At 43.0% G+C, this 25,011-nt stretch overlaps 1 protein-coding gene across 1 annotated transcript; it reads right to left on the bottom strand.

Moving 5' to 3' along the window:
- Positions 1 to 805: 805 nt before the first annotated feature.
- On the bottom strand, positions 806 to 23,938 carry LOC141071168 (oocyte zinc finger protein XlCOF8.4-like). Its single transcript, XM_073559604.1, has 7 exons — positions 23,881 to 23,938; positions 18,321 to 18,466; positions 18,012 to 18,191; positions 17,805 to 17,928; positions 17,624 to 17,721; positions 15,598 to 15,688; positions 806 to 1,620 (listed from the first exon to the last, which is right to left on the bottom strand). Exons 2-7 carry the CDS (start codon positions 18,396 to 18,398, stop codon positions 815 to 817), a joined length of 1,377 nt encoding a protein of 458 aa, XP_073415705.1. The 5' UTR covers positions 18,399 to 18,466; positions 23,881 to 23,938; the 3' UTR covers positions 806 to 814.
- Positions 23,939 to 25,011: the final 1,073 nt, after the last annotated feature.

Raw genomic sequence — 25,011 nt, 5'->3', positions numbered from 1 at the left:
TCCATTTTCTTATTATTTCTCCCACAGTTGATTTCATCACACCAAGCTGCTTGCCTATTGCAGATTCAGCATTATAGAATGCTGTAGATAAGCCCCTAATGGCGGTGGCCGCAGCTTATATGCGAAAAATGAGGTGACAGATTCCCTTTAAATAGGATCGAGACTTGTTCGGCGTTAATTACCAAGGTTACCTTGTGGGTCAGGTGTTCTACCTTAAGGTATATTGATGATTACCGCCTTGGTCTGTATCACGTAATCGAAATGGTACATGTGACTGGATCACTTGATCAGCAATAGACTGTAATGGTGACAGAAGAGTGACTGTTCTCTCTGCTGTGTACATTTTTCGGAGTGTATGCCTATAGGAGGCAGACACTCAGACGTAGTAGAGTGCGTCTCAGTGTCCATATCCTGTAGGAGCACACTCCCGAAAAAAGCGTACGGCAGAGAGTATGTTCGCTCTGCTGTCACCATTACAGTCTATGGCCCCGTCGGCTCATGAGTCTGGACCCTGTTTTATGCTGGATTTCGGATGTTTGCTCTGATGGGGACAGAGAACGCAATGTGAGGGCACCTTTAGCTCAGCAGGTATTAAACCTGGAGTATAGTATAGGAGTAACAATCCCACCCAGACTCTACTCACTCCTAAATCTTGGCCACTAGAATTGACCTTAATAACAGACTTAGCAACTGAAATGTTGTTCAGTGCCCAAATCCTTCCGTGAATGATACCACCAGTCTTTATGTTGTAGACTATTGAATTTTTTTCTTGAATAATTTCTCAATACATTTTATTTTTAAAATAAACTTTATTCTACACTTCATGAGTTTTTTGATGTGTAACAAGGGCTGATTTTCCCCTAAAATATTTCCCACATTGTGAACATGAAAATCGGTCCTCCCCTGAGTGAATTCTCTGATGTGCAACAAGACTTGTTTTCCTATTAAAACATTTCCCACATTCTGAACATGAAAATGGCTTCTCCCCTGTGTGAATTCTATAATGTGCAATAAGAGTTGACTTACGTGTAAAACGTTTTCCACATTCGGAACATGAAAATGGCTTCTCCCCTGTGTGCCATTTATGATGTCTCAAAAAATGTGATTTCTCTCTAAAACATTTCCCACATTCCGAACATGAAAATGGTTTCTCCTCTGTGTGTGTTTTCTTATGATTATGAAGTTGTGATTTATCTATAAAATATTTTCCACACTGTAAACAAGGAAATGGCTTCTCCCCTGAGTGAGTTTTCTGGTGTCTAACAAGAACTGATGCCGTGTAAAAACATTTCCCACATTCTGAACATAAAAATGGTTTCTCCCCTGTGTGAATTCTGTGATGTTTTAAATAATCTGATTTCCTGTTAAAACATTTCCCACATTCAGTACATGAATATGGTTTCTCCACTGTGTGAGTACTTTGATATTCATCTTCCCTTCTGATACTTTTATTTTGCATTTCAGTCTGTAATGATTGAAAAGATAGGAGCTGTTGACAAGGATAGTGCAATAAAACGTTGTTGTGGAGGGATGGAGGTGTTTCTGGGATAAATCCATGTTGTTCACATGTAACTTGTATGATACTATGATCATCTGCCTCTGAGCTCCTGGGACATTCATCTGCCAAAAATAAAACAGAATTTATTATTTTTCAACAACATTAAATAGTATTAATTAATAATCTTTATTTAGCGCTAACATATTCTGCAGCACTTTACAGTTTTTGCACACATTATCATCACTGTCCCCGATGGGGCTCACAATCTAAATTCCCTATCAGTATGTCTTTGGAATGTGGGAGGAAACCGGAGTACCCAGAGGAAACCCACGCAAACACGGGGAGAACATACAAACTCCTTGCAGATGTTGTCCTTGGTGGCATTCGAACCCAGGACCCCCAGCGCTGCAAGGCTACAGCGCTAGCCACTGAGCCACTGTGCAATATTTATATATCTTTAAAAATTTCTATATTAATTGTAGTACAATCGATTATGAACTGATCAAGGCAGCGGTGGCAACAGAACACGTCATAGCAAGGACAAACAAACTAAAATGTAAGGCCACCGAGTTTTTGTTTTTCATTTTGCTATTGAAGTAAATTACTCGATTGGTTTATGTATTGGTGTGCCAGTCAACTATCTTTTGTGAAATATTTAATGATGACTAATAAAGTGGTTTATAACTCATTTCTATTCTGTGGTGTCCATATCATACACTCCCTGAGAGCTATATGCACCTTAGCACTGAGCAGGTCCACAAAGGAAGACCAGTATAGTCATCTGCAAATAAGCTATGACTCTGGGGCAACTATAGCACTGGATTAGAATATGCATTTTTTAGTGGATCTAAGGGATACATATAAAAAAGATGGTTATGTCCTTTAGGTTTTTTTTATGCATAATGAAAATATTGGCTTCCATAACAAATCTGTAAAATGGAAGAACCAGGGAAGTGTAAAAAACATGCTGTGGTTTCCTCCTCAAACCATGATTGCCAATCCCTGGTTCTTTGGTAAATCATCTACCTTAAGGCTATGTGCACATGTTGCGGAATTCCCACGGAAATTTCCTCGGGAGTTCCGCAGCTCCCTGCTGTGGGAAATACGCTAGAATTCCGCATGCGTAATTCCCGCGTATTTCCCGCGTTTTAACTAGCGTTTTGCAAGCGTAATTAGCTTGCAGAATGCTAGCGTTTTCAAGGCTATCTGTAGCATCGCTTGGAAAACTGATTGACAGGTTGGTCACACTCGTTAAACATAGTGTTTGACGAGTGTGACCAACTTTTTACTATTTTGGCTGCCTATGCAACATCAGTAGTAAAATGATATAAAGTTAAAAATAATAAAAAAAAAATAAAAAATCGTGTTATTCTCACCTTCCGGCGTCCAACGCAGCGTTCCCGATCCTCGCGATGCTCCCTGCAAGTTCCATTGCCAGTGATACCTTGCGACAATGACGTTTGATGACATAGCGGTCTTGCGATACCGCTACATCATCAAAGGTCATTGTCGCAAGGCATCGCTGGGAACGAGAGTTGGCGGGAGCATCGCTGAGGCCTGGGGACGCTGCGGGGGGCCGCCAGAAGGTGAGAATAACACAATTTTTTATATTAATTCTTTTTTTTACAGGAATATGGTACCCACAGCCTGGAGGAGAGTCTCCTCTCCTCCAGACCCTGGGTAGAATCCGCACATTTTCCGCTTACTTTGCTCATGGTGGGGAACAATGCATTCCTATGTGTGCGGAATTCCCACGACTCCGCACAAAGAATGAGCCTGCTGCGTATTTTTCCGCGATGCGATTTTGCCACGGAAAAATATGCAGCATTAGCTTGCTTATTTTACGCGTTTTCGCAGCGAAAAAAAACGCGGCAAAAACGCATAAAATATGCGGGAATTCCGGACGTGTGCACATAGCCTAAAATACATAAACTGTATACAATAGATATAAAAATTTTCCAATTTCTGCATCACAATTTTTTTATTTCTCAAAGGAGAGCAAACAAAATATCATATGAAGCAAGACTCGAATGACTCAATGCACAGCAAATATAGAGCTTCCGTATAAAAAAAACACATTTGTACATACAATACATATACAAATATATGCTATAATTTACTGATATCGGTGTGATCCTGCACTATTACTTAGAAATAACAGTTAACCTGGCAACAAAACCGTAATAACAGTTGCACATTGCATAGTGAACAAACAGCTATTATACCCCCTGAGGAAGCCAGGCTCCGGCGATACATGTGGGGACACCTCATCCCTCACACAGAATCTGTTTTGTTATACATTGGTTTTGATATTTACTTACTTATTTTTTGTTCCTGCCATCTCTCCCTACATATATTGGCTTATGATATTTTTACTTGATGCTGTATTATGTTATTCATAGTTCTTTAGCTAACACCTTGTACAATTGATTGAGCTTCTTCTTGTTCAGGGAGAGGCCTGTCCTAAATGGTTTTAGTAATTGTTTTTGTTTTTTTCATAGATTTTTCAATAAAATGGAAGGTTTATAATTAGGATGCACCTTTCGTGCATAGTTTACCTTTTCCTCTTCAATTATATACTGCACTATATGACTTCACATGAGCTGCTGCAATACAGTTTATGGCGAGGTTGGTGGAAATGCTGAACATTACATTAATCAGTTTTTGTTCTGATTTTTGAGAGTCAGAATGAACAAAAAGCAGCAATTGTAGCTATTTTTACACCATTTACTTTTCAGTAAAAGTGATAACAGAACTTTATTCTTTGGGCAATATTATTGAGATACCGGATTCATATATTTTTTATATTGTGAGCCTTTTGTACAGTAAAAATACTATTAAGTATAACTTAATTTTTCCACCAACAGAGCTGTGTGTGTGAGGGATTGTTTTTACCCTCCCCAACCTAGTGACAAAAAAATACCAATACACAACTTTTTTGAGGCACTGTAAATTGAATGAGTACATTTAAATCATTTAACGATTATATTTTGCAGGGTGCATCAGGTGCCAGCAGCCGCTCTGCCTAGTGTGTGGAGTGGGATCAAAACTTGCTGAGGTTTCTCTAGCTACCTCAGATCTTAGGCCTGCTCTCCTTCCCACAGTAGTCCAGTATGGGGTAGAGAGCTCTAATGGAGCCACAGTTTCCTGCCTCTTGGTCTGTATTAGTGGTGGGCAAGGAGGAATTGGAAAAGATGATCAGAAGATTTGAGAGAGTCTGGAAAAATGTGGGTTCGGCCCTTCTGGTTGGACGGAGTGCTAGCAAAGGCAGGAGTGGAGGCAACCCAAGAACAAAAAATTGTTGTGGACAAGGCAGTGCCAAGGAAAGAGTGAGATGGTTGTTTGTCGGCCCGTGATACAGTACATGTCCTTCTGTGGAAAAAACAGTTGAGCTCTTTAAGATTGGCTTTGAGGCTAATGATCTATGCCCTAATCCATAACTATGGGACCTCCTATTTTAAGGTCGGTTTCATGAGGCCAGGGAGCCTTGAATTTTTTTATTTGCTATATGGATTGGCAAAGACAAGGCCCGTGAGGCAGAGCTTCGCTGTGTACGTTGTGTCTTACTAAAAAAAAAAAAAAAACCAGAGATAAGGAGGATTTGTGGATAATCTGCACTGCTGGTATCCCATATAATAAATCCAGACAGAAAGTACATGCCTCTTCTCTTTATTTAGTGAACGCGTTTCGAAGTACTAGAGACTTCTTCATCAGGTCAAGAAAAGCATAGCTCACAATACAATGCAGATACATTTATAGTAAAGAAAAACCACATGTACTTTCTGTCTGGTTGGGATTTATTGTAGGGCATACCAGCAGTGCAGATTATAAGCAAATCCTCCTTATTTCTGTTTTCATGGTCTGAAGACCCGTTGGACCTGCAGTAGCTGGATGTATAAGTGATTTGAATGTTGTGTACACACAACTAAATCAGGTTATTATATCCTTATTTAAACACCTTTATCTCCCTTGGGCACACGTGTTTCCAGTCTGTTAAAGAGACAGTGTGCACACACCTAATGGGTCCCCAGCCAATAGCTGAGAGGCACTTGATACTTAAGGCAACTCCACCTGTTGGGAGGTGCCTGAGCAATAACTGCAGTTAGTCTGCAAGCTGCTAGCCTGGTATCAGGTCCCTGTTCCAGTCCTGTTAAATCTGTACCAGTTCTGCCTTCCAGTATCTGTCTTTTCTTGAGTCAATCCTGAAACCGCTCCTGAGGTACATGAACCTGAAACTGCTTCGGCGGTACCTGAACCTGAAACTACTCCGGTGGTACGTGAATCCGAAACCGCTCCGGCTGTACTTGAACCTGAAACAGCTTTGACAGCGCATAAACCAATAACCGCTCTAGCGATGTGTGTACCTTAAACCGCACCTGCAGTACCAGAATCCTTAAACTGCTTAAACTGCTTCGGCGGTACCTGTGCATGTATTCCACACTGCCAGTCAGTACGTGCCTTGGACTCCGAGTTCATTCTTACTGTCAGACCCCTTTGGTCAGCTGCTGCGGCTCCGGGATCTGCCCTGGAGTAGCACCTAACGTCCACCTGTGGCTCAAGTCTTACCACACCACAAGGGGTTCTAATGAAAACCTAAGTGGTCGCCTAATTACGCCCCTCCAGGCTCTTCCTGGTCTATTACGCAGTGGGTCCACAACCCACCTGCATGACTGTAAGAAATATTTTTCTTGTGTTGACTTAATAACCTGGATAAGTTGCTACGCTGGGGTAGATGACTTCCCTTTAGAAAGACCTGGACAAGTATGGTATTTGGTCAGGTGCTACACTTTCATAGAGAAGTTGAAGGTCTCAAATAATATGGTCACAGACATTCCCTCCTCAACCTTTTTGAGAGAGATACAGTAATCTTGGTTTTCTACCAGGGTAGCAGAGTAAATGCCACACGTGTGGCATCCCTACACACTTTAGTTCAGTGTTAGGTCCAAAAATGTGCCTTGTGTGCATGTGGGGGGAGTTTAGTCATCTTGCGGCATTCTGTAATAGCATTCATTTTAACCAGTGTGTGTGGTGATCTTGGTCACCCAATCTAGTCATTGTCCTCATTCCTTTTCCAAAGTGGTCATGTATCTTTTTAAGGGATCAAGGAGAGGTGATAGTAAAGTGGTACCAATGAAGAACAAGAAGCCTTCACCTTTATGAAGTGACAGAAGCAATGTCAAAATACCAGAGAGTATGGGAAACTGCTAGTGGCAGCAATCATGACCCCTGATGTTAGTTCAAAAGCTGAGCTTGTAATTGAAGTCCTGGAGGATGACATACTAGTTGAGGTCAGAAGGATGAAAAGGAGGATGCTACATTTTCACTGTCTTTATACTGTGGAAGTATACATAAGGAAGGTAAGATGTGGTTGGAGGAAGAATGGAAAAAGGGTGCCAATAAATCATTAGGGTGTCCTTGGTTCAATTATCCGTGACACAGATATGGAAGGAAGCATTATCCAGCTCACCTTTGGGGTATCTCTCTAAATGGTACTAAGCTCTTAAGGACATGTTTTCCTCTTCCGAGAAGGGGGGAGTAGGATAATAGCGATGTCCTGGAATTTGCGGACAAGGTTGCTATGTCTATAGTTAATGCTGGGTCTCCTCCTGCATAAGTAAAACGCTGAGGAAAGAAGGATGTGTCAGAACTAGTGGACAAAAACTAGGGCAACAAGAAAATCAGTGGTTCTGAGGATGTAAAGAATGGACATTTCTGTTTGCATAAATAGGGTCAATATTTCTTCCTCTGAGGGTGTGAATGAAAAGGCTGTCTACCTCAATGTTTACTGTGGTGGCCATTAATGTCGCCATTATAAAGTCTAATGAAGCTAGATTTACGGAATATAAATCTCTTGGTCACAGTGATGCTGACATTATGGTTTTTTTTAAAGAGACCAGGCTGAAGGATGCATAAGGCAAAGAGAAAATGTAGGCAAACTTATCTTAGTGTCGAGTCTTAAGGGGGTTTTACACTAAGCGATATCGCTAGCAATATCGCTAAAACGTCACCGGTTTTGTGACGTTATAGCGATATTGCTAGTGATATCGCTATATGTGATAATTACCAACGACCGGCTCCCCCGCTGTCCATCGCTGATCGCGCGAGATTGGGCAGCTCCATTTCTCGTTGTCGGCTTCCTGCTGTGACGACGAGTGACGCGTGGAGGCGGGCGGGAGGACACCAGCATCGCTGTGTGTGAAAGGTGAGTATCGTGCGCTGCGTCGCTGCTGCATCGCTGTGAGATCTTTCTGTGTGAATCTCACCAGCGATCATTTAGCGATGCACCAGCGATCCTGACTGGGTCGGATCGCTGGTCGGATCGCTGGTGCATCGCTAAATGTAAAAGGACCTTTACAGTGAGATGGCAGTCCTTTTTAAAACCATGTAGGTACAATGCAGACTAGTAACTGAGTTAGAAATGGAGAGTTGCTTGATCTTATGTGTCCTCATGAAGATAAAAAAGATAAGACTCATTAACTATGGTTCTTAGTCTAAGTGGGATTGCAAGTGCCACTTAATGAGGATCAAATCTTTCTTATTTACAGGATGGCAGGTGGTCTTTGGAAGAGACTTCCATAAATTCAAAAAGCCTCAGGATAAAGAAGGTTCCAGAACCAGGCTGGCTTCTGAGAGTTTCTTTTTAAGTAGCAAAATCTTAATTATTACATCTGGCTCACCCCAGATCATGTGAGGCTCACAGAGGTAGAGATTATAGGTCTAGAATAGACAGTCTTTATTTAAAGGAGGAAGCTGTCTCTTTTCCAATGTGGGTTGTGGCGGTGAAATTCTTCAATCACTCTTTGACTATGCTTTCTATGAAAGTTACAAAGATTCCCTGAATTAGTAGAGTCTTTTGCAAGCTGAATTAATCTCTCATGGAATCAATGGATGTAAGATGGTCTTTTAAAGAATTTCTTCAAAGTTAGTTACTTTTGCTGGGTCCAGGAATCTTCTTTTATCAGAGGGCGAGTCGGAAACTTGAATGTTTTATCTCGACAGGGGGTAGCTGAGAGATCCCCAGAGTAAAAACCGTTCTAAACAGTTTAGCTAATTTTGTGACGCATCAGGGATCTCTCCAGCGACGGGAATCAGCGACCGGCCCACCTGCCGGGTATCGCTGATCGTGCATGATCGTCCTGGGCCATTTTTTGATTGTTGGTTTCCTGCTGGCCAGCGTGCATCACTGCGTGTGGCGATAGACCAGTGACGCTGGACGCTGGTTTCCAACGTAAACATCAGGTAACTAAGAGCCGCGCGGCTCTTGGATACCCACTGTTTAGATACCAGCACACGCTGGTATCTACATTGAACAGCGGGTATCCAAGAGCCGCGCGGCTCTTAGATACCCGCTGTTTACATTGGAAACCAGATTGCTCGCTGGTCCTGATTGCTGGGGCTGTCTTGTGACAGCTCACCAGCGATCAGCCTAACGATGTCCCAGCGATCCCATCCATGTCGGATCGTTGGTGGGATCGCTGGGACATTGTTATGTGCAACGGGGCCTTTAAAGAAACAGGAATATGTCAGTAAACATTTTGGATGTCATCAGATCCTTTTACTCACATCACCAGGGGAAGAGTCTTGAGGAGATCATTTGCATATTCCCAGTGCCTTCTGGGATAAGTGAAGAGTCTCCGCAAGCTCAACGATCACTGGGTTTTGGCCGTTGCAGCTGAAAAGAGGAAATCGGAAAACCAGGGGAAGAGTCTTGAGGAGATCATTTGCATATTCCCAGTGCCTTCTGGGATAAGTGAAGAGTCTCCGCGAGCTCAACGATCACTGGGTTTTGGCCGTTGCAGCTGAAAAGAGGAAATCGGAAAACCAGGGGAAGAGTCTTGAGGAGATCATTTGCATATTCCCAGTGCCTTCTGGGATAAGTGAAGAGTCTCCGCGAGCTCAACGATCACTGGGTTTTGGCCGTTGCAGCTGAAAAAAGGAAATCGGAAAACCAGGGGAAGAGTCTTGAGGAGATCATTTGCATATTCCCAGTGCCTTCTGGGATAAGTGAAGAGTCTCCGCGAGCTCAACGATCACTGGGTTTTGGCCGTTGCAGCTGAAAAAAGGAAATCGGAAAACCAGGGGAAGAGTCTTGAGGAGATCATTTGCATATTCCCAGTGCCTTCTGGGATAAGTGAAGAGTCTCCGCGAGCTCAACGATCACTGGGTTTTGGCCGTTGCAGCTGAAAAGAGGAAATCGGAAAACCAGGGGAAGAGTCTTGAGGAGATCATTTGCATATTCCCAGTGCCTTCTGGGATAAGTGAAGAGTCTCCGCGAGCTCAACGATCACTGGGTTTTGGCCGTTGCAGCTGAAAAGAGGAAATCGGAAAACCAGGGGAAGAGTCTTGAGGAGATCATTTGCATATTCCCAGTGCCTTCTGGGATAAGTGAAGAGTCTCCGCGAGCTCAACGATCACTGGGTTTTGGCCGTTGCAGCTGAAAAAAGGAAATCGGAAAACCAGGGGAAGAGTCTTGAGGAGATCATTTGCATATTCCCAGTGCCTTCTGGGATAAGTGAAGAGTCTCCGCGAGCTCAACGATCACTGGGTTTTGGCCGTTGCAGCTGAAAAGAGGAAATCGGAAAACCAGGGGAAGAGTCTTGAGGAGATCATTTGCATATTCCCAGTGCGTTCTGGGATAAGTGAAGAGTCTCCGCGAGCTCAACGATCACTGGGTTTTGGCCGTTGCAGCTGAAAAGAGGAAATCGGAAAACCAGGGGAAGAGTCTTGAGGAGATCATTTGCATATTCCCAGTGCCTTCTGGGATAAGTGAAGAGTCTCCGCGAGCTCAACGAACACTGGGTTTTGGCCGTTGCAGCTGAAAAAAGGAAATCGGAAAACCAGGGGAAGAGTCTTGAGGAGATCATTTGCATATTCCCAGTGCCTTCTGGGATAAGTGAAGAGTCTCCGCGAGCTCAACGATCACTGGGTTTTGGCCGTTGCAGCTGAAAAGAGGAAATCGGAAAACCAGGGGAAGAGTCTTGAGGAGATCATTTGCATATTCCCAGTGCCTTCTGGGATAAGTGAAGAGTCTCCGCGAGCTCAACGAACACTGGGTTTTGGCCGTTGCAGCTGAAAAAAGGAAATCGGAAAACCAGGGGAAGAGTCTTGAGGAGATCATTTGCATATTCCCAGTGCCTTCTGGGATAAGTGAAGAGTCTCCGCGAGCTCAACGATCACTGGGTTTTGGCCGTTGCAGCTGAAAAGAGGAAATCGGAAAACCAGGGGAAGAGTCTTGAGGAGATCATTTGCATATTCCCAGTGCCTTCTGGGATAAGTGAAGAGTCTCCGCGAGCTCAACGATCACTGGGTTTTGGCCGTTGCAGCTGAAAAAATGAAATCGGAAAACCAGGGGAAGAGTCTTGAGGAGATCATTTGCATATTCCCAGTGCCTTCTGGGATAAGTGAAGAGTCTCCGCGAGCTCAATGATCACTGGGTTTTGGCCGTTGCAGCTGAAAAGAGGAAATCGGAAAACCAGGGGAAGAGTCTTGAGGAGATCATTTGCATATTCCCAGTGCCTTCTGGGATAAGTGAAGAGTCTCCGCGAGCTCAACGATCACTGGGTTTTGGCCGTTGCAGCTGAAAAAAGGAAATCGGAAAACCAGGGGAAGAGTCTTGAGGAGATCATTTGCATATTCCCAGTGCCTTCTGGGATAAGTGAAGAGTCTCCGCGAGCTCAACGATCACTGGGTTTTGGCCGTTGCAGCTGAAAAGAGGAAATCGGAAAACCAGGGGAAGAGTCTTGAGGAGATCATTTGCATATTCCCAGTGCCTTCTGGGATAAGTGAAGAGTCTCCGCGAGCTCAACGATCACTGGGTTTTGGCCGTTGCAGCTGAAAAGAGGAAATCGGAAAACCAGGGGAAGAGTCTTGAGGAGATCATTTGCATATTCCCAGTGCCTTCTGGGATAAGTGAAGAGTCTCCGCGAGCTCAACGATCACTGGGTTTTGGCCATTGCAGCTGAAAAGAGGAAATCGGAAAACCAGGGGAAGAGTCTTGAGGAGATCATTTGCATATTCCCAGTGCCTTCTGGGATAAGTGAAGAGTCTCCGCGAGCTCAACGATCACTGGGTTTTGGCCGTTGCAGCTGAAAAGAGGAAATCGGAAAACACGCGCGCCTATCGGTGCGCGAATTTTGGCTCATCTTTCATCGTTTTTAAGAAATCTCAAGACGGAAGAGGCCAGGAGCCATTTGGTGAGCTGCATTTCTTGCTACATGTTCACAGATTTACCAGTGGTAAAGCCAAACTTCACATGCCACAAATGCAAGCTTGTGTCCCTGTTGGAGGAAAAGTTGCAAAATCTCGAAGAGAGGTTAGCTTCGTTGAAGATCATTAAGGAAGGTGAAGAGTTCTTGGACAGAGCAGAATTATCTCTTCATGTTACAGAAAGAGAAGAAATTCGAAGTGCACCTGAAGAAACAGAGGACTGGAGACATGTGACCCAGAGAAGCAGGAGGATCAGGAGGCAGTCAGCACCCATACTGCTCAGAAACCAGTACCAGGCTCTCACGCAGGAAAACGATGAAGAAATACATCAGGATAAGACTTTGCCAACAAACAGCAACCTTGTACGCCTTCAGAGTCCTCCTGGATGGAGAAAGAAAAATGTTGTGAAGAAGAAACGGAGAGTGGTGGTCATGGGGGATTCCCTGTTGAGAGGAACAGAGGCCGCTATCTGCAGACCGGATATAACTTCAAGAGAAATGTGCTGTCTTCCAGGTGCAAAAATTAAAGATGTGTCTGACAGGATATCAGGACTCTTCAGACCTACAGATGACTACCCATTCCTGCTACTACATGTGGGGACAAATGACACCGCAAGAAACGACATGGAAACCATCTGCAGAGACTTTGAAGACTTAGGCAAGAAAGTGAAAGAACTGGGAGCGCAGGTGGTCTTCTCATCCATCCTCCCAGTGGATGGCCATGGAACAAGGAGGTGGAATAAGATTCTGCAGGTGAACAACTGGCTACGTCGATGGTGCTGTCAGCAACGATTTGGATTTCTGGATCACGGAGTGAACTACTTATACGATGGACTACTTGCTAGAGATGGGGTGCACCTTACGAAGTGATCGGAACCAAAGAGTGGTCGTAAATGGCTGCACATCCAGTTGGAAGAATGTGTCAAGTGGGGTACCACAGGGCTCTGTCCTGGGCCCTGTATTGTTCAACATCTTTATCAACGATTTAGATGAAGGAATTGAGGGTAAACTGATTAAATTTGCTGATGACACAAAGCTAGGAGGGATAGCTAATACTAGAGAAGAAAGAGAGAGGATTCAAAAAGATTTAAATAAACTGGAGAAGTGGGAAGCAACTAACAGAATGGTTTTTAACAGGGAGAAATGCAAAGTACTACATCTGGGCAATAAAAATGAAAAAAGCAGATATAGAATGGGAGGAATAGGGCTAAGTGACAGCACATGTGAAAAAGACTTGGGTATACTAATAGATCACAGACTGAATATGAGTCAAAAGTGTGATGCAGCAGCAAAAAAGGCAAATGCAATTCTAGGATGTATTAACAGAAGCATACAGTCTAGATCACGTGAAGTCATTATTTCCCTCTACTCCTCTTTGGTCAGACCTCATCTGGAATATTGTGTCCAGTTTTGGGCACCACATTTTAAAAAAGACATCAACAAACTGGAGCAAGTTCAGAAAAGAGCGACCAGAATGGTGACCGGTCTGCAAACCCTGTCTTATGAGGAAAGGTTGCAGGATTTGGGAATGTTTAGTTTGCAAAAGAGAAGACTGAGAGGAGACTTAATAGCTGTCTACAAATATCTAAAGGGCTGTCACATTGTAGAAGGATCAACTTTATTCTCATTTGCACAAGGAAAGACTAGAAGCAATGGGATGAAACTGAATGGGAGGAGACACAGATTAGATATTAGAAAAAACTTTTTGACAGTTAGAGTGATCAATGAGTGGAACAGGCTGCCACGAGAAGTGGTGAGTTCTCCTTCAATGGAAGTCTTCAAACAGAGGCTGGACAGACATCTGACTGGGATGATTTAGCGAATCCTGCTTTGAGCAGGGGGTTGGACCAGATGGCCCAGGAGGTCCCTTCCAACTCTATGATTCTATGATTCTATGATTCTATGATTCTTGGGGAGGAAAGAGCAGATAGTGATAGGATGTTGGCTTTCCTGGCTGAAACTGTTTTTGAGCCAAGGGAAGGCCCTTTGCGTCATATTTTGACATAATTTATCACGAAAGTGGAAGCAATACTCATGATTTATAGGCTTTGTTTCAAAAACCTCCAAGTCACATATTGACTTCCTTCTTAGTTGAGCTCTTTAATGTGTGTCTATTATTGAGCCTCTACCATACTAAAAGACCCATAATGCATTTAAAACTGGTGAAACTGGGGTCCCATAGCAGTTTTCAATTTGGATAGAAAGGCTTTGGCTAGCGTGATTTATAAATGATAGGTTTTGCACCCCAACTTCTTTTGTGAGGTCAGCATTACTGTGTTCTAAGTTATAGTACATTCAGTGCTGTTCTCAGTGTCGGGAGGCAATTGAGCAGGGTATGGCAGGCCTTTCTAATGGGTTTTTGCTGCCCTTAATTGAGCAAAGGCTTTTCATCAAGTAAGTCAAATGTACCCCTCGTCTATCTTTCTGATACATGGTTGGACGGTTGAGTGGGAGATGTGGATTGGCTTAAGATCTTTTATGCAGGGGGTGAGAGTTTACCGCTGGCCAATAGTTGGGTTGGGCACTCCTTCAAGGACAAGCCCATTGTTCATTAGAGCTGTCACAAAGTCCTCTGCTTCTTGTGCTTGATCTCCCCAGTAGAAGGTTAGATCATGGACTGTTGTAAGGAATAGAAATGGACAAGATGGTACCAGGGATGGTACTGAGGAAGGAAGCATATGCTGATAAAGTCTGGGTCTTAATCACCATGAAAGAGGAAGCACAATGGGTGAGGACAGAAGTGGATCACTACTTGAGAGGCATAAATTTCCAAAATCAACCAACGGGTAGAAGACTCCGTCTTTGGTCTTCTAGACGACTTTCCATAGCCCTAGGAATTTGCGAAAATCCTAGACATTGATATCAGCCATGGTGATTACCCCACGAAAGACTGAAAAGGTAGACGAAATTTGCAGCTCAGGGAAAGGATTGGTGTCTGACCCTGAAAAAAAAGGTGAAAACATTTACTTCAAAGCAGGCAGCATTGCCTGTATACTACAGCTAGCAATAATGGAAAATTATTTATTGGTTGTTGGCCATGATTATGAGGGATGGCTGAGTCCATCCATATTGAGCCGCAATGTTATAATCTTGGACTGGCGCAAAGAGAACAGATTTGCCAAGAACATTTTCAATAATCAAGAATGAAAATTGAAGATTCATCGCCGATTGGGTACAGTTGTATTTTTGGCAATAAGTGGTGTTATTCCCATGACCTATTACACAACCTGCGGTCAATATCTAGATTTTTAGAGGGACAAATGGCACTTAGCCACGCAAGATCGAGCAATAATGGGTTTGTAATGCTCTTAAATGTCTGCAAGTGCACTACACTGAAAAGACCAATGTGTGTCTATCCATCCTTGACAAGTGTGGGAAACCTACTGAACCCCATTTATGATGGAGATCAGGATTTGCAATTCTTCACCGTTAACAAGGAATTGCCAGTAAGTGTGGGTCACAATCTCTCATTGATTAAGTCCCTGACCCAAATAATGCAGATCTGGAAAGCGGCAAGCAAGCCTCGTGACAGCTTTGTGCTAGCTCCAGGGCACAGTTTCTTTCACTTTGCCGATACACTCAAGGTGTGGGCTGCCGATACACTCTATGCATGTGCTTTAATGGTGAAATATTTTTTTATGTTTTTTTTTTTTTACTTAGTCACACTAAGAGACTTGAATACTCAAATGGTTGAATGCTGGTCTAATATACTGTAGTGCAACTGTCAGTTTTACACTGAGACGCGGCCTATTAGAAACTGCATATGGTCGAATTTCTCCTCAATCTTCCAGATGGGAATATGACTCCTGCAGCCAATCACGGATCAGAGTGGGGATCAATGTGTCCTTGTGAGAACTATCTATGACTTCTCTGCATTTAGTGATCACTACTCACCTGTGCGGTTATCTGTAGGAATCTCCTCTTTACACCGCTCATCACCCAACACATATGTCTCTGTAGTATTAATATGGAGCAGAACTTTACCCTGAAACAAAGATTGCAAAAGTCACAGACAGACGGAGGACTTGTGTGAAATTATTTAGAAGAACAGAAAACATCATAAATTAACATGAAAACAAAAAATGACAGTGGTAGTTATCACATAGTAGAAAGTCTGCTGTAAATATCCAACCTGTCAGATCCTAATTCTAGCCAGCAGTCTCCATAATCAGAAAATTGTGAGAAGATCCAGACATCTATTGTCTATGATCAGCTTTATCTGGTCATCTCCACCAAGAATAAAACATATACTGAATGGTCACTTTATTAGAGACACCCATCTAGTAGCACGTCAGATCTCATCTGGCCCATGCCGACAGTTGCTCTGAACAACCCTTGCTATCTCAAGCACAGACGCTCATCAGCATTGAGATTGGGGAACTGTAAAGGTGAGGGAAGCAAGAAAAGCCTTGCAATCATGTTCCCAAAAGCATAATGTATAGTTCTTCTGTCGACCACAATGCTTAGCTAAACTCTATTGTACAAACATAATGGTATCATAGGACCCAGGACAAGCTGAGAAAACCTTCCCCGCATTATTACTTCACTTCCACCACCTGAAATATTGGCATTTGACAGGAAGGCAACAAGAATTCAAGCAGTTGGTGCCAAATTCTGACCCATCAGCATTGTGCATCAGAAATCTGGATTCATCGCATCAGACAATGTTTTTCCACTGCTCAATTATATAATTTGTTATCACTTTTGCCCAGGGAAGTTCTCCCTTTCTGCTTTCCTTAAACAGCAATGGCACTGAAACTGACTTTTGTTATAGCCCATCTGTGCTAAAAAGTCGTGCATTTGGACACATACGTTGTGTCACCAGTGCTGTAGTGAGCTGCACAGACTGTGCAACGCCTATTCCTCAGAATGATTTGTGATGAATTCCCCCAACTAATGAGTTTTTATGTCCACAGGTGTCACTAAATCTTTTTTCTCAATCACAATATTTTAGGCACAATGTCAATGCCATTATATCTAAAAGCTGCTCAAATCTCTGAAGAAAACTCGATTATTCCCTTCTAATGTGGATTTACATTGCAAATTATTTTAGAAAAACTGATAATTTGATTTTATGCTGCACTCAAGGGTCACGGGTCTAATTTCCATACATAAAAGCTGCAATCATGAAATAGCCGGTGTAGCTAATAAATTGGTCATAATACTGGTGGATAAAACAAGACTGAACACAAGACTTTCTCAGCCTTCTACTGTCACGACCCAACAGTGGGTCGGTAAACGGACGGCACAACACACTCAACGGGATGGAAATGGGGAAAGGAAGGCCCTACTGATAGGGAATGAATGATGGGACACCTCCTGAGCTCAAACCTGAGCCTGTCCCTGCACTTCCCTAACGCCCTAAGCGGGTCCTTCCCCCCACCGTTGTAACAAACCTTGTCCATCACTGTCACCTCGCACTGCCCTAGCTAGTGCAATGGCCAGCAGGGGCGCTAGCAGCACCATCGTAGATGGTACAACACAGGGGGTGGTGACAAGCACGAGACAGACAAGGTAAAAACACCACACTTAGCTTCCAGACTTCGCTACCAAGCTCCACATCGCAGAGGACAGAGAAACAGGACTCCAAACTCCAGAAGTAGCTGATACAGCGCTAACACCAGAGGGTTGCAACTGTAAGGCTGGTCTCCATAGAAAAACTCTATCACCAACAGTCAGCTGATGCATCAGGTGACCATTTAAAGGATGGAGAGAGTGGGCACCACGCACAAAAGCTGACCTGGCAACTCTGCAGTTGCAGCAGGCTGCCAGCAAGGGAAACTGACATTAACCCCCGCTGGCCTGAAAGGAAAAAAGCTACATTTAAATCATAGTGGAACCAGAGCTGCCACAAATCTAAAATGGTTTGTGACATCTACACATTATAGGGGAGATTTCATGACACCTTCCCTCCATCTACCTGATGATCCTGAGGAACATTGGGATCTTCTTGTTTACAGTCCTGTGGAAGAAGAGGACGGGGACATCTCTCTAGTGTTGTCTTCTCACTGGATAGAACTGGAGGAAATACATACAGGGACTGAAATCATTCTTTACATACAGATAATTATAGGCCGTGTGTATTTAGTCCTGTCTATTACCTGGTGATGCGAGGGGCTGGGGAACCTCCATCATGACGTCCTTGTACAGATCTTTGTGTCTTTCTAAATACTCCCACTCCTCCATGGAGAAATAGACGGTGACATCCTGACACCTTATAGGAATCTGACACATACAATCATAGCGTCATCCTCCCGATCCCTCCATAACGTTACTGTATAATGTCCCAGCATTCCCAGCAGTGTCACCTCTCCAGTCAGCAGCTCAGTCATCTTGTAGGCGAGTTCTAGGATCTTCTGGTCATTGATGTCCTCATTAATCAGGCGGGGAGGTGGAGGCCCCATGATTGGGCTCAAGGGTCTTCCCCACCCCTCATACACAGGGGCCTGACAGCGCTCACTAGAGGTCTTCTTCACTACTGTGTAATCCTGGTTATGGAGAGACAGATTAATAAATCTCACTACAGACATTTCCAGAGTCCTCACCTCTCCAGTTCTGTCCATCTGTTATTCCCATAGATAAGAATGATGTAATGTGACGTCATCACAATCTCTCACCTCTCCAGTAAGCCGGAAGAGGATCTCTAGGGTGAGGTGTAATATCCTCTCTGCCATCTTGTCCCTGTCCCTAGCCATCCTTGTAGGGTCACTCAGGAAAATTCTCTTACAAGATCTCTACTGAGAGCATCTGATATTGTAGGGACCTGAATGGGGAGAAGATGACGATGTAACATCATAAAGATCCCATGTAAGAAATCTACGAAACTGTTACTTCACATGGTCACTACATCCAGTCATGGCCCTGTCCTGCCCCTGGTATAACACACAGTCCAATTACAGTCACATATAGAGATCTATCACATAATGTGCTCCAATCCAACACCAAAAACACAGAACAAATCTAAAAGAAAAATCTAAATGATCTGAATCTTTATTAAATATTTCATAAAACAAGACATAGCGTTTTTAAGTGAAGGTAAAATTAACAGAGATTGGGACGGCAGAAGCGGGGATGTCAGTAACAAATAATGATAGAACATTAACATATCCTGATAGTGGCAGGCAACGGCTATTATAGAGACTGTACAGTAACAGAGGGGCGAGTGACGTCAGGAAGGAAGTGACCCAATCTAAGCCAATACAGACAGGTATCTCTGCAAGCACTTAGAGCTCTGTGGAAAATTTTGGCCATACCTCAATCCCAGCCCATTTACAATTTCTTTCTCCCTTGGTAGGAGATGTCAGATGGACGCTGATAGTGAGGGAAATTCAGCAAATGCCCGAGACTGCAAGGCGTAGACCCAAACCTGGGACTGTCCTCTGTATCTGGGACAGTTGGGACTAGAGATGAGGATCAGTCCATGGGTCTCAGGGTCAGCGTCCTGATCGGGTCGCATCTGACGACAGGACAAGTGGCCCTGAATCTCTTACCAACTGGCGTTCCTGAAGTGGCTTTTTGCTAGCCAGGGCTGGAGCGACATTAACTGTGCGGACCTGTGGATTTATTTTTTGTTCATTTATTCACAGTCGGAGCCACCAGAAATTTCTCATCTTTATGGAGCTTTACTATATGACATCTGATGTTTTGGTTTCTTTAAGACCGTGTTCACACTTTGCATAAATACTGTGTTTTGTGCACCAAACTGTACAATAACAATCTTCTCTGGTTATTGGTTTTATGCTCCATTTTACGTGGAATCCCATCCACTTTGCTTGGACAGTTCAACACAGCAGGATTTCTGTGCAAAAACAGCAGAAAATACGTAGCAGTTATGCTAAATGTGAACACTAATTACCACAATCTCATTTAATCAAAGTAATACAGAAACGTCAAAACTAATTTATATACACAACCACAGACCATAACTGAGGAAAAAGACGATATATCGCAAAAGGAATTAAGAAACAGATCTTTATTGTAAATACATAAAAACGTATTTAAAAATCCAAGCAATAGAACACAAAAATGGAGCATACACAAATCAGAGACAAAATGTACCAAAGATGATAATAAAGGTGTGCACAAATAGTATTAGTACCAAAATGAACCATATATGATTGTTGAAGTCATGTATAATGGGATAATCAATTCTATTTTGAAAGCCACCCAAAATTTTTTTAGTGCAATATATGGTGGATCATGGAACTATGTCGATACCCCCATGGAAGAAGCGGGATAGCGAAACGGCGCTGTCGGGGTGGGGGCACACCGTCAGAGACGCATGCACTTGTCACTTTTGTAAGTATTTGCACATTTACTTTTTTGCGCTCTTTGCACATTCATGTCATTCGCGCTTGTTTGCATACATCATCTTCTAGGTGCAACAATGCATTTTTCAAACGTCTTGCAGATATGTTTTTTCATTAATGACCATGTAATTATTTCTCTGGGTAATATGGTTCCATGAATAGAATTGATTATCCCATAATACATGACTTCAAAAATTATATATAGTTCGTTTTGGTATTAATACTTTTTGTGCATACTTTTACTATCATCTTTGGTACATTTTGTCTCTGATTTTTTGTATGCTCCATTTTGGTGTTCTATTCCTTGGATTTTTAAATATGTTTTTATGTATTTACAATAAAGATTTGCTTCTTAATTAATTCCTTTTGCGATATATCGTCTTTTTCCTCAGTTATAGTCTGTGGTTGTGTATATAAATGTGAACACTGTCTATACAGTTGTGGCCAAAAGTATTCACACCCCTGCAATTCTGTCAGATAATACTCAGTTTCTCCCTGAAAATTATTGCAAACACAAATTCTTTGTTATTATTATCTTCATTTAATTTGTGTTAAATGAAAAAAAAACACAAAAAGAATTGTCCTAAAGCCAAATTGGATATAATTCCACACCAAACATAAAAAAGAGGGTGGACAAAAGTATTGGCACTGTTCGAAAAATCATGTGATGCTTCTCTAATTTGTGTAATTAACAGCACCTGTAACTTACCTGTGGCACCTAACAGGTGTTGGCAATAACTAAATCACACTTGCAGCCAGTTGACATGGATTAAAGTTGACTCAACCTCTGTCCTGTGTCCTTGTGTGTACCACATTGAGCATGGAGAAAAGAAAGAAGACCAAAGAACTGTCTGAGGACTTGAGAAACCAAATTGTGAGGAAGTATGAGCAATCTCAAGGCTACAGGTCCATCTCCAAAGACCTGAATGTTCCTGTGTCTACCGTGCGCAGTGTCATCAAGAAGTTTAAAGCCCATGGCACTGTGGCTAACCTCCCTAGATGTGGGCGGAAAAGAAAAATTGACAAGAGATTTCAACGCAAGATTGTGCGGATGTTGGGTAAAGAACCTCGACTAACATCCAAACAAGTTCAAGCTGCCCTGCAGTCCGAGGGTACAACAGTGTCAACCCGTACTATCCGTCGGCAAAAGTAGAGCTTTTTGGGCAAAGGCATCAACATAGAGCTTACAGGAGAATAAAAGAGGCATTCAAACAAAAAAACACGGTCCCTACAGTCAAACATGGCGGAGGTTCCCTGATGTTTTGGGGTTGCTTTGCTGCCTCTGGCACTGGACTGCTTGACCGTGTGCATGGCATTATGAAGTCTGAAGACTACCAACAAATTTTGCAGCATAATGTAGGGCCCAGTGTGAGAAAGCTGGGTTTCCCTGCAGGACAATGACCCAAAACACACTTCAAAAAGCACTAGAAAATGGTTTGAGAGAAAGCATTGGAGACTTCCAAGGTGGCCAGCAATGAGTCCAGACCTGAATCCCATAGAACACCTGTGGAGAGATCGAAAAACGGCAGTTTAGAGAAGGCACCCTTCAAATATCAGGGACCTGGAGCAGTTTGCCAAAGAAGAATGGTCTAAAATTCCAGCAGCGCATTGTAAGAAACTCATTGATGGTTACCGGAAGCGGTTGGTCGCAGTTATTTTGGCTAAAGGTTGTGCAACCAAGTATTAGGCTGAGGGTACCAATACTTTTTTCCTGGTCCATTTTTGGAGTTTTGCGTGAAATGATCAATGTTTTGCTTTTTGCTTCATTCTCTTTTGTGTTTTTTCATTTAAGACAAATTAAATGAAGATAATACCAAAGAATTTGTGTTTGCAATCATTTTCAGGAAGAAACTGAGTATTATCTTATATGTCTAAGCAAAGTGGTTGTGATTTCATGAAAACTCTGCTCTTGGTGCGTCTAATGACCCTGCTGAACTCTGCAGTTTGGGTGCTTTTTTCTCTACAGGCTTCTATATGAAGCCTGAAAAAAATGCAAGGAAAACAAAACACAGTTGCATTTTTAAGCATAGAATCAAAGCTTTTCTGTAGTATTAAAAAAGGAATAAAACATGGATTCACATCTGCACCAAAAACACATCAAATAAGGATGAACACACATACAAGAAACATAATAATCAGAGAAGATTGTGTCGTGTAGTGCGGACGCCTGCATAAAAAAAACAGTAGACAAAACACTGCATTTATGCTACGTGTGAACATGGCTTCATTGTTACATTTTTATAACATTTTTTTATGGGTTTAATAGAGAAAATATATCAATCGCGCCATATTTTTACACCATTTACCAATTATCATAAATAATCTTATTGCTGTTTTGTGCGGGTCACTATGAGTACAGGGCCTCAAAATATGTATTTTATTTGCTGATTTGTGATGTTTATTATTTTTTAATGATGCACATTAAAAACAACAATAGTGCAACTGTTTTTATTATTTTTTAGGAAGAAAAAAATCTGTTATGCTTTCTCTAGAATACAAATACATAGAAATACACTGCTGTGTACAATGTATCAGTATAATCTGCCTGTGGAGTCAGAGCCTGCAATAACAATCAAGTACACAAAATTCTCCCAGTGACATCACCAGATCCTGTGGTTCAGCTGTCATGGTTAGGACATGGTTAATGTCCTGTTCTCACAGGGTTAACTTTTGACGGCCTCTCTTTGGATCTGGGAGGGGTATTTATACTCACTCCAGACTAGGATTCCCTGTCAGCTATACTGTTATTCTGGCTGTGTGTCTGACCCCCCTGGTGTGTGTGTATTCTGCATTGCTTGCTTGCTTCCCGTGTATGACCCGGTCTGTCCCCTCACTCTGAACTCCGTCTCTCGTTTTGGTACTATTGTCTTTTCTGGTTCTGACCTCCTGGCTTGGCTATCGTTACTCCGTTACAGTTTGTCCCTATTGTACCGTCTATTGCCCGTTCTGGTTTTCTGACCTATTGCTACGTCCTGACTATCCATTCTGTCTAACCCTTTGGTACTGTATTGCTATATCGTGCTTTGACCCGGCTTGATCTGGTTTACGTCCCTGTCTATGCCCCTTGGTAACTTGCCCCGTAGTTACCTTTCTAGGAGTTTCCCTGCAGCTCCTAGCTCTGTGGAGCTTAGGCCACGCCCCCAGCAGTCACGTGCTTCAGGTCCTGTTAGTCTGAAGCACGCATCGTCACCGCTGCCCTGCTCCACAGGTATCTTTGAGCACTGTTTTTGTACTCAGGGCACGCGCACTGGCCCGGAGAGCAAGTGCAGTGCGGTGTTCCTGACATCAGCATCTTTTAAGGGTTATGGGTTTGAGACCAGGGGAGACTCACAAAAATAAAGGAGAAAATTGTGTTTTTTTTGTAATTGATTTCAGTAATTTTAGGGTTTTAGAGGAACAAAAAAATCAGACTTTTTCTTCACCTTACTATACAAGTACAAAGAAATACACTGCTGTGTATAATGTACCTGTATAATCTGCTTCTGAGTTCACTGCCTGCAATCATCTCAAGATTACCAAATTCCCCAATCTACATCATTGTGGGCTTTGGCTCCTCGCTAGAGCTGCAGCCTCCAAACCGGGAGCTGTGAGTTCTAGCCATGGGAAACTAATCACAGGAGAGGGGTGAATATTATAATTTAATTTATCCACTGAACAGAGAGAAGCGCCCACCCAGGAGAGAGAGAAGTAATTAGAAGCCGGGACAAAAGCCCTGACAAGGTGGGACTGGACCCTCAAATGTCCCGCTGAATCTGGGACATTTGGGAGCTATGGATATCCTGATATTGGTACACTTCTGTCTCCTGGAATGTGACTGCAGCACTGAGGGGGTTAATGCCCCCAGTAATGGGGAATCTCCAGCACCTACCTCCACCTGCAGAGCCGCACACCACATATATGGCTGCTCTGTGCGCACAGGACCTGGGATGAGGTCACAGGAGGGGAGGAGTCAGGAGTCACATGATCAGGGGCCTCAGTGTATGCAGGACTCTGCTGTGCTGGTTGTCAAGCAGCTGCGATGACTCGAATATACAGGTGCATCTCACTAAATTAGAATATCATCAAAAAGTTAATTTATTTCAGTTCTTCAATACAGAAAGTGAAACTCATATGTTATACAGAGTCATTACAAACAGAGTGATCTAGTTCAAGTGTTTATTTCTGTTCATGTTGATGAATATGGCTTACAGCCAATGAAAACCCAAAAGCTTGAAAAATGATTTATTTTAAATGTTGGCCTACTGAAATGTATGTTCAGTAAATGCACTCAGTACTTGGTCGGGACTCCTTTGGCATCAATTACTGCATCAGTGCAGCGTGGCATGGAGGCGATCAGCCTGTAGCACTGCTGAGGTGTTATGGAAGCCCAAGTTGCTTTGATAGCAGCCTTCAGCTCTTCTTTATTGTTGGGTCTGGTGTCTCTCATCTTCCTCTTGACAGTACCCCATAGGGGTTAAGGTCAGGCGAGTTTGCTGGCCAATCAAGCACAGTGATACTGTTGTTTTTAAACCAATAACTGGTCCTTTTGGCAGTGTGGACAGGTGCCAAGTCCTGCTGGAGAATGAAATTTCCAGCTCCAAAAGCTTGTTGGCAGAGGGAAGCATGAAGTGCTCTAAAATTTCCTGGCAGGCGGCTGTGCTGACTTTGGTCTTGATAAAACACAGTGGACCTCCACCAGCAGATGACATGACTCCCCAAACCATCACTGATTGTGGAAACTTCACACTAGACCTTGGAAATCAAGGTGGACAGTCTGGAGGAAGAGTGGAGAGGCACAGAATCCAAGCTACTTGAGGTCTAGTGTGAAGTTTCCACAATCAGTGATGGTTTGGGGAGTGTCCCTGCATCTTCCACACAGTCTGCTCAGCATCGCGCTCCTGTGCAGGCGCAAGACCAAGACCAACAAAACCCCTCGATCTGGACCGCCCCGCAGGTGGGTATAATAAAAGTTATTTTTTTTCTCTTACAAGTTGGGTAGGGTGCAGCTATACAGCATTAT

The sequence above is a fragment of the Dendrobates tinctorius genome, unplaced genomic scaffold, assembly GCF_039654945.1.
Source record: "Dendrobates tinctorius isolate UK_male_01 unplaced genomic scaffold, ASM3965494v1 ptg000014l, whole genome shotgun sequence".
Taxonomy (NCBI): Eukaryota; Metazoa; Chordata; class Amphibia; order Anura; family Dendrobatidae; genus Dendrobates; species Dendrobates tinctorius.
This window is presented reverse-complemented; position numbering and strand designations above follow the sequence as displayed.